This window comes from Ctenopharyngodon idella, chromosome 24 (genome assembly GCF_019924925.1).
Source record: "Ctenopharyngodon idella isolate HZGC_01 chromosome 24, HZGC01, whole genome shotgun sequence".
Taxonomy (NCBI): domain Eukaryota; kingdom Metazoa; phylum Chordata; class Actinopteri; order Cypriniformes; family Xenocyprididae; genus Ctenopharyngodon; species Ctenopharyngodon idella.
The window spans coordinates 16,911,519-16,922,062 of record NC_067243.1 but is presented as its reverse complement, the minus strand read 5'-3'; the positions used below and the strand labels follow the sequence as shown (position 1 = coordinate 16,922,062).

The 10,544-nt window shown below is 36.2% G+C and overlaps 1 protein-coding gene across 1 annotated transcript; it reads left to right on the top strand.

Annotated features, from left to right (window-relative positions):
• The first annotated feature begins 5,347 nt into the window (after nt 1-5,347).
• Nucleotides 5,348-6,688, top strand: LOC127507734 (serine/threonine-protein kinase pim-2-like). Its single transcript, XM_051885029.1, has 5 exons — nt 5,348-5,404; nt 5,492-5,870; nt 6,035-6,211; nt 6,385-6,473; nt 6,677-6,688. Exons 1-5 carry the CDS (start codon nt 5,387-5,389, stop codon nt 6,686-6,688), a joined length of 675 nt encoding a protein of 224 aa, XP_051740989.1. The 5' UTR covers nt 5,348-5,386.
• The last annotated feature ends 3,856 nt before the right edge of the window (nt 6,689-10,544 follow it).

Below are 10,544 nucleotides of genomic sequence, written 5' to 3'. Positions count from 1 at the left end.
TGTGATACCTATTTTTTTTAAATGTGTAAAACCATTAAATTAGATTATGTTCCTGAAGTCCACCCAGTTACTGCTGCTCTTTGCCCTTTAAAATCTTAAGCATATGCCCCAAATCACATGACTTGATAGAACTGACATCATTTCCTTGGAGGGAAAGAACTCCAAGAACAATCATATCACAGTGATAAAATTTGTTTCTTTGTTTTCTTTATTTTTTAGAAGGCTTATCTAAAACATGTCCACAAACATGAAGTGTCAATTTATACTGGAGGTGAAAAAGTTTAGGCTATATATATATATATATATATACACTACCGTTCAAAAGTTTGAAATCTGTAAGATTTTTTATGTTTTTGAAAGAAGTCTCTTCTGCTTACCAAGGCTGCATTTATTTAATTAAAAATACAGTAAAAACAGTAATATTGTGAAATATTATTACAATTTAAAATAACTGTTTTCTATTTGAATATTTTATACAAAGTAATTTATTCCTGTGATCAAAGCTGAATTTTCAGCATCATTACTCCAGTCTTCAGTGTCACATGATCCTTCAGAAATCACTCTAATATGCTGATTTGCTGCTCAAGAAATATTTCTTATTATTGTCAATGTTGAAAATAGTTGTGTACTTTTTTTTTCAGGATTCCTTGTTGAATAGAAAGTTCAAAAGAACAGCATTTATCTGAAATACAAAGCTTTTGTAACATTATACACTACCGTTCAGAAGTTTGGGGTCAGTAAGAATTTTTATTTTTATTTTTTTGGAAAGAAATTAAAGAAATTAATACTTTTATTCAGCAAGGATGCATTAAATCGATCAAAAGTGACAGTAAAGACATTTATAATGTTACAAAAGATTATATTTCAAATAAATGCTGTTCTATTCATCAAAGAATCCTGGAAAAAAAAAAAATTGTACACAAATATTTTGTACAATTGTACACAATAAATGTTTCTTGAGCAGCAGATCAGCATATTAGAGTGATTTCTGAAGGATCATGTGACACTGAAGACTGGAGCAATGATGCTGAAAATTCAGCTTTACCATCACATGAATAAATTACTTTCTAAAATATATTCAAATAGAAAACAGTTATTTTAAATTGTAATAATATTTCACAATATTACTGTTTTTACTGTATTTTTAATTAAATAAATGCAGCCTTGGTGAGCAGATGAAACTTCTTTTAAAAACATTAAAAATCTTACCAATTCCAAACTTTTGAACGGTAGTGTATATATATGTTTTATATATCTATTAAAATTCTTCCTGAATGGAAATCTTCTTTTAGCATGTTGTTCTTTCCTAGCTAATAATGGGCTCCAAAATGGGGTCCACTCTGTCACACTTTGCATTATAAAAATGTCATGTAACAGGGTGGGCAAATTCTTGCTGCTTTCAGTGTCATGAATGTTATCAGACAACAAAATAAAAAGAGAAAATCACTTTTCCACCTTTAACACAGATTAATTAAATTCAATTTATACAGTGAAGACTACATTTTACATTTGATTATTCATCTTCTGTACCTGAATACTTACCTGAAAATAAAGCACTGTTTATTTCATTTAAAATTACCCCAATCATTCTAGAATTGTTAATTCTTTCCAAATAGCTGTTCACGTAATCTGGTGAATTTATTTCATTTCGGAATACATATCGCAGAAAAACAAAAATATTGCAATGTCAGTTTTTTTCAATGCTGTACGGTCTGACATTAAAGGTTCACCCAAAAGTGAAATTTCTGTCATTAATTACTCACCCTCATGTCGTTCCACATGTTCTTCGTTCATCTTCGGAACACAAATTAAGATATTTTTGATGAAATCCGAGAGCTCTCTGACTCCTCCATAGACAGCAATTTAACCACCACTTTCAAGGTCCAGAAAGGTACTAAAGTCATCGTTAAAATAGTCCACGTGACTACAGTGGTTCAACCTTAAGCGTTTTACTCAAAGTTGAACATTCTTCAACTTGAGGCAACCGGTAAAAAACGACAAGCGCTTCAGCGTGAAATAGATGCTTAGCATCTCGTTATGCTCCTGCCATTTTAAAAACAAGGCGCTCCCATTGAAAACAATTGGAAAAATACGCTAGCCTCGGAAAAAACGCTATGGTGGACACACAGCCTTAAAGTGACAGCAGCCTAATAAATCTGCTGCAATCATTATTGTTAATCAAACAACAAAAGACAAAGATAAAATCACTCACTGCTTAGTCTATAAGCAGGATTAGTCTATATTTAATGTATACAGCATTTGATTATTCAATTTCTGTTGTAGGCAATGACTTATCTGAATACCACTGTTAATAGCCTACATCTTCCTGAAAAACCTAAAGCACTATTTTAAATTTCACTGACCTTTAAAATTACTCATATCACCCAACTATCATGTTAAATAATCGTGATTTCAGTATTGAGCAACATAATCGTGATTATGATTTTTGCCATAATCAAGCAGCCTTAGTTTGAATATTAGCCTAAAAGAGTGTATAAAGCGATTGTGTCTTGTTTGTGCCACACACAATTCATAAATGTTCATTGACTTTTAATGTGCCTCAAGAAAACACGAAAGGAGGAAAACATGAAATATATTTACGTGAACGTCTCTGCATTTTCCAAACGCATCTATTTATCTTTTGGAAGTTTCTGTATTCTTCAGGAGGGGCAGGTCCTCTATAAGGTGAACTCAAAAACATCTAAGAAAAGAAGTCGAGTATTTCATTTAACTCCCTAAAATTTAAAACAAAGCTATTTTGTGCATCACTTTGGATTTACAATGCTTAAGCTATAGCCTATATATTAAAATTTGTAGGTTTTAAGCAATTATATTTTATACATGCATAGTGTAGGATTTAAATTAAATTTCCACTTTATCAGAGATGTCATGTCATCTTAACTCAGTTTTTGAATGGCTGTTCTTAAATCTGAACTAATTAAACCCAAATTATTTTGAGCTTAATTTTTGTCAATGGATAATAGTGGTCTGTGAATTTATGTTGTATTTTTTAAGTTTTTGTATTTGTTAATGGACACAGGAATGAATTTAAATAGGGTAAAATATAGTTTTTATTGTGACGTGAAAGGTTAAAGTGATACCTTGGGGTAAGATGTTTTAATTAGAAATATTTTACTAAATATACCTATATAACAAATCATTTTAGCAAGAATAGGAAGCATAGGCCATTTCTCAGCTGTGAGAAGAGTTCAGTCTCACGCGCGTTCGAAAGTCACTCAGTGATGTGATGGCGTCATAATGAAATAGAACGTTGTGTTGCTACTTTAGTTTTAGCAGAGTCAGTTTTCTCAGTCTTCTCGTTGTGTATTTTGCTGTTCGTATGATAGTTACCCGAGTCAACATTTGTTATCATGGCAATGTTGAAGAGAAAACGTAGTTTTCCCGCTCAGGTGTACGACTCTTACAGCAGCTCCTCAACATTCAGCACCGATGCGGCTAAAAACCATCAGCCCGTTAGTGTTGTTGAGGAAAATGAAATGCCAATGAGAAAGCGAAGGAGGATGGACAGTTCTGTGAAGCTGCCGTCTCTTCATTTCTGTGACTGGAGCGGCAGCTCAGATCAAGATACCGCTGTGAAATATGAAAGAAGTGCTGAGGGTAAATCAAATGACCATCAATTCAAGTGTACACCATCATACATCAGAAGTTTGATCAGATTTTTTCCCAAGACATGTCATAAATATTTAAACAAGGCTTGTTAAAAACAAATAAAACATTTTAACTGAAGAATCACCATAATATGCAATGTTTAATCATTATTATTGACTGAAACATGCTTTTGTTCAATATTCCCTGCTTTAGATCAGATTTCTCTACGGTACAGCGCCTGTGCTCTAGAGGATCATGATCTTCAGGAACCTCTTTCCAGCGGTCTTGAAGTCCTTCCTCCTGCGGATCAGCAGCTTCAACCTACTCCAGCTCCAGTCCACCTCATTCCAGTCAGTTCAACAGTCTATGCTACTAATGACTTTGAATATATATTAATATTTGGAAGATTTACACATTTTTTGTGCATTTATTGTGGTTTTTGTGATATGGGAAGGAATTTGAGGTCAGATCTCTTCTATGTGTAATGCACCTACCCTGATTCCTGTTTTGTTTTTTTTTGCATATCATCAGCCTGTTAGTGAGGATAGTGACAGTCAGGAGAGCCAGAGGAGGAACAGTAGTTTTGGAGAGCTGATCTCTCTTCACTGGAGCTGCAGTTCAGGTCAGGGTCAGAAAGTGAAGGATCAGACCACTGCAGCCGTTAGTGAGAGACACGCTGAGGGTAAATCCAGCGACCATTTGAGAATCTGTACATCATAAAGTCTACATAATTTTCTGCTAGATATGAGTGTCCATTAATGGAAACCTAATTCATAAATTAGAGGGAATTTTTCTGTTCTTTAGGATGAAGTGTCCACACCTTCACACATTTGATCAGTTGAAGTTATTCCAGGACATGTTTATCTTTAAACACAGATGCAACCAGTTGGACATCTTTTATCATTGGCCGAAAGAGAAAACGAAGTTCTCACAGTGCTCAGGTGTACGACTCCCATCAGAGTACAACGTCCAGCATTGATGCGGCTGAAAACCATCAGCCCGTTAGTGTTGGTGAGGACACTGAGATGCCAATGAGAAAGAGAAGGAGGATGGATAGCTCTGAGAAGCTGCCGTCTCGTCATTTCTGTGACTGGAGCGGCAGCTCAGACCAAGATACCTCTGCGAAATATGAAAGAAGTGCTGAGGGTAAATCAAATGACCATTTGGAATTGTGTAACTGTTTACTAGAGCTCTGTGCATCATAAAGTCTACATAATATTCAGGCATATTTAAGTATAACTTTAATGTTTTACATTCCCTGCTTTTAGATCAGATTTCTCTACGGTACAGCGCCTGCGCTCTAGAGGATCATGGTCTTCAGGAACCTCTTTCCAGCGGTCCTCAAGTCCTTCCTCCTGCAGATCAGCAGATTCAAACTCCTCCAGATTCAGTCCACCTCAGTCCAGAACCAGATCAGAACAGAGTGGACGTGACAACTGAGGGTGAGTTTATGGCCATAACCTCAAACATTACACTCACTGCTGTCCATGCTTGACATTTCATGTCAACTAAAATGATTAATCTTTTAACAGACGACATTCTGAGCCAGTATGAAATTGGCAGAATGCTTGGTAAAGGAGGATTCGGATCTGTCTATGAAGGGAGACGCTTGGAGGATGACCTTGAGGTGTCGTAATTTTTCTACAATATTTAGCTAACAAATTGTTTTGTCTCACTATATCCATTTCAAAATATTTAGTGCACTTGACATGTTGGAAATGTAACAATGTTTTCGGTTGATCAGGTGGCTGTGAAAATTGCCAGAAAGCCACCGAACATGAAATACATCTACATTGTAAGTAGGCGACACTTGCTACACTATTTTTCCACTGTTTTCAAATTAAAATGTGTAAACATACTGACAGCACCATCTTTCTTCTAGCCTGGTCATCCCACACCCCTTCCATTAGAGGTCGGCCTGTTGATGCTTGTTAATATGGGCCCTAAAGTTCCAGAGATCATTGAACTGCTGGACTGGCAGGACCAGCCTGACCAATACATCATGATCTTGGAGCGTCCCCCATCCTGCCAAGATCTGAAGATGTTTACAGCATTCCACGGCAGCACCCTCAATGAGGACATGGCACGCTTTATCATGAGGCAGGCAACAACGGCCGCTCACATGTGCTGTCGTCGTGGAGTCTTCCATCGTGACATAAAGCGGAACAACTTGCTGATAAACACGGAAACACTTGAAGTCAAACTGATTGACTTCGGGTGCGGGGATCTCCTGCAGGAATCCGCATATGAAAGTTTCTGTGGTATGTATTGTGTGTCAAACCTGTAGTTTGCTACTTAAAGTTCTAGTCAGAAGTAAAATTGGTGTCACATAAACCATATCTCACTTTTGAAGCAGCATTTTTAAAATTAAAAAAACACCAGGTATAAACAAGCTTACCCATCAAACAAAATCTCCTTCCTTCAGGCACTCGAAAGTACTTCCCACCTGAGTACTTCACAGAGGGCAAGTACCACGGTAAACCAGCTACTGTGTGGTCTCTGGGAGTGGTCTTATTCTTGCTGGTGTGTGGACACCATCCAAAACCCAGAGACACGCAGATGATTGATGACGGCACCTGGATTAAACCTGGCTTGTCAAATGGTAAGATGTTATTCATCACAACAAGATGGCTTTATAAAAGATGGATAATGTGGATAATTTTTTTTATTTTCTGAACATACAGTATAGAATAGTCAAATCTTACATCTTAATGCAAAGACAGCAGGTGTAAAGTTTAAGGTAATAATCTTACTCTCTTTCATTGTTCTGCACAGAATGTTGCCACCTGATTCGATCCCTCCTGCAGCAAAACCCAAGCCGGCGGATCGAGTTGAGGAAAATCCTTCGACATGAATGGTTTAAGGTACTAAGCCTAAGATCATCTACATATGATTTTAAAGATTTTAAAAATGTTTTCCCTATTTTTTCCCTCAAACAATTAAGAATGTTGCCTGTGTATTTTTGTGCATTTGTTTTTAAATGTAGTTTGTGTATTGTGAAAAGAAATGTCTTCTAATTGTAATGTATGTTGACTATAACTTTGATTTCGTTTTAATTTTTTTCCAGGTCACAGAATAAGACATGGAATATCCACAAAATGGAAACTTTACCGTCATAGTTCCAGAGTTCAGCTTAGCATCTGGTGGCCTGACACAAGTGGCATCCCTCCCTCCATGCCTTGGCTGGCGGCAGTAATATTAGCATCTGGCGATATTACTTGCCTAGCAACAGTACAAAAATTCCCTGTCACAGCCGACTTTATGGCAGAGCTGCATGACATGGTCAGAATTCCTCTCGGCCGCCCCAGAAGTTCATTTGAAAGCTGCTCCTGCCACGGCATTGCACTGGATGTCACAGAATTTCCGGCTTTTGGCCACTTCATCCCTCTGCTTAGCATCTAGCAGGCTGACATGAGTGGTCCCACAATGCTTTAGCACATAGTAAATGCAATGTAGATACTGTAAATTATATTACAAATCTGTTATTTGTTCCTGATCAAGTAGTGTTGACTCAGGGCAAAGTTGTTTCATAACTTTATATTTTTTATTAAACCTTTGTATTTTTGATGTTTGCTGTTGTACAAACTTGGCTGTTATTGTTCATTAAATATTATTGTTCAATAAAGAATATTTTAATAAATAATATTGACGTACCTGTTATTGAGAAACTGTTATTGACTTGACCTAGAGAATGAAAGCTCTTACAGATGCAGGTAATCACACTCTCTTTTTCTCTCTCAAAATACTCTACTAATACACTAATTACTTTACTGAAGCTGAAACTGTCATTGCTACTAGGTCTAAAGTGACATTTCACTCAGATATACGTCACAATAGGGAAAATAAGACTATAGCAACTTACGTTTCATGCTGACTTTAAAGCAGTTAAGAGACGCCTGCATTACAGAAATGCTTCACTGAATGAGATATGCTTCACATCTCCCAACACCAAACAAGACATTTGATGTTCTGAACTTCACAATGGAACTTCACTGCTGTGCTTCCAGGTTCTAGGTCCGAATGGCGAATCAGTATTGGTCGACGCCTGTTCACGTGAGCAGCATAACGCAAGCGTGCGATGCTGAAGCAGGAGCCGGCCAATAATGAGTCGGCATTCTGATGTAAACACGAAAGCACTGCGTACGAGTCTGACAGGGGAGAGATGAATTTGTTGGATAAAGTCCAAGGCTCGAAATTGCGACCATATTAGTCACATATGCTCCCTAAATTTAATGTTTGCGACCTTAAAATATATTTGGAAGCATTTGTGCGAGTGCAAATAATTGTTGAGGTGCGACCTGTTTTCATTTCTCTACAAAATGTTCGCTGTATTACTGCACAGTATGTGCCTGCTGTGAGCTGAACTGGTCCAACATTCTGTCACATAACCAATTAAACTTCATCATTACGTTCTTAAGTTTAAAGCAGATTTAAGTTTGGTTAATATTAGCAGTCATTCACTCCCTTTCGCGGCGCTCCGTTGTCACGTGACAGGGAGCTAACTTTCGCGCAAAATATAAAGAGCTGAAGAGAGATGATGAAAAGAACGTTACACAGGGCTCGACATTAACACTTAAGTTTTTATATTTAAAACATGATACAGTTAAGCAACATTACACGACCAAGAGTAGGCCTACAGTTTTCCTGAATATCCTGAATAAAACCATCACGATTGAAAATGTAACACTGGTTTCATAACAGTTCAATAAACCGTAAAAAAAATAGTTAAAATTAAATCACTCACATTTTAGACGCAATAGTGGCTGTTTTTGTTCTGTTTCAGCAGCGAAAATAGTTCCAAACAAAGATCACAGCAGAACCATGCCTATTTCATGACAACACAAACGTGTTTTCATTACTGAATGATTCAGCATTTTGAACGAATCGGTTGAGTCAAATTCAATGACCCATTTATCAACAACCGCCTCATTCTTGAATGAATTATCCGTTTGAACGAATCGTTTGAATGAATGACTCAATGACTCACTCCTAAAGACGGTCACCTGCCGCCACCTACTGGCGGTTTAGTTTCATGTTTAAAAGTATCAGTCTTTCCAACATTTCTTATTTGTATATTCAAAAAAAAAAAAAAAAAAAAAAAAAAAAATATATATATATATATATAAAACAATCTCATAACATTATTTAATTCCATTGTAATTTTTCAGTGTAAATTATATAATTTGACTGGTAACAGCTCTATAGTGTCTTATGATTCTAATTAAATTTACTGATCAAATTTAAGAATTTAAAATGAAAGATGAAGCATACATTTAATAAGATTAGAGGAAAAAGCCCTTTATAAAGGTAAAAAAAAAAAAAAAAAAAAAAAACCCTCGGAGTAAATATCACAAATATGCCGATTTAAATGTCAAAGCTGAGTGAACACTTATTGCTTCAGAATAAATTATATTTAGAATCCTATTTTTTCCAGACAAACAACATTTTTATTCGGACAAGCGAATGACAAGGCTTTTTAGTTGTGGTGCTCCTAAATTTTGAAAAAAGGTAATTTCGAGCCCTGAAGTCGTTATGTTTGTTTTGTTTTTGCGCACAAAAAGTATTCTCGTAACTTCATAACATTAAGGTTGAACCACTGTAGTCACGCTGACAATTTTAATCATGTTTTTACTACTTTTCTGGACCTTGAATGTGGTAATTTTGTTGCTTTCTATGGAGAAAAAACTCTTGGATTTCATCAAAAATATCTTAATTTGTGTTCCGAAGATGAACGAAGGTCTTACGGGTTTGGAAAGACATGAGATGAGTAATTAACGACAGAAATTTAATTTTTGGGTGAACTAACCCTTTAACCACATGAAGCCCAATGAAAGCTGCTTTGTCAATAATGTTGTCGAGGATGATTGGCTTGTAAGTTGCCTCATTAGTGGAATTGCCACTGTAGTGGTAAGCCTAGGGTGACCAGATTTCCCATGGTGGAATGTGTGTCATTCATTCAGCTCGAAACCACATTGAGTTCTGAATACAGACGAGCCGCGGATAGTTGTGACAGTTCAGGCTTACCTTAACATGCGCGACTGCTAAGAAAAACGGAAGAAAACCTGTTCTGTGAGTTCGGTTCTCAGTCACTAACACTAGGGGGCGCTCAGATAATGAAAGATGTGTGTTTTCTTTTTGCAGTTGCACAGTTAACACGCATTCGCACTGGTAAGTTTAAATACTGTCTATAAAGTATGTAAGTCTTATAAATTGTAAACACTGTGTCTATAATAATCTAGAACATTAGTAGACATTAGTAACATTAGTATTAGTTAGACAATAAGCCTTTTCATCTTTATCACGTATTTTAATGATACCTGCTTGTAAACATGTATATGTATGTATGTACATGTATATACCCTTGAACATTATTAGATATTAGTATTAGTTAGAAAATAAGCTCTTTCATCTATCTATCTATCTATCTATCTATCTATCTACTTTGTCTGTCTAATTGTAATATGAGCGCTCTAACATAAAGTGTTGCGTAAGTCTTGCAACTTCACCTCAAATAACCAATTAGGAAAAGTGACTGAGCATAGTATTCTCAAATGTCACCTTGGCACAAAGCCTCATGCTGAGTCCACTGAGAACAGTGATGAAGGAAAAGATATTTTAAAACAACCTTTCCTCACATGGCAGCTGCTTTATACTTTAGGACGACAAGACTTAAAGCTTAAAGATACATACTGTATCAGTAGCTGATTTATTTTACATAGAGTGGGTCGCTTTATGTAGGCAGCCATTTTAAAATCACATGACTGGCCATATACTGTTTGTACACTTGTGCTTATGTTGTAAGTTAATCATGGCTGACTGTGAATAGAGCAGTTCTAGGTGTCAGTGTACACTTGTTACAACTGCCAGCACTATTTAAAAACGTGACTGAGCACCTTTAAATGTGAATTATTTCAGTGGTAGTTTGACTTTTGCCT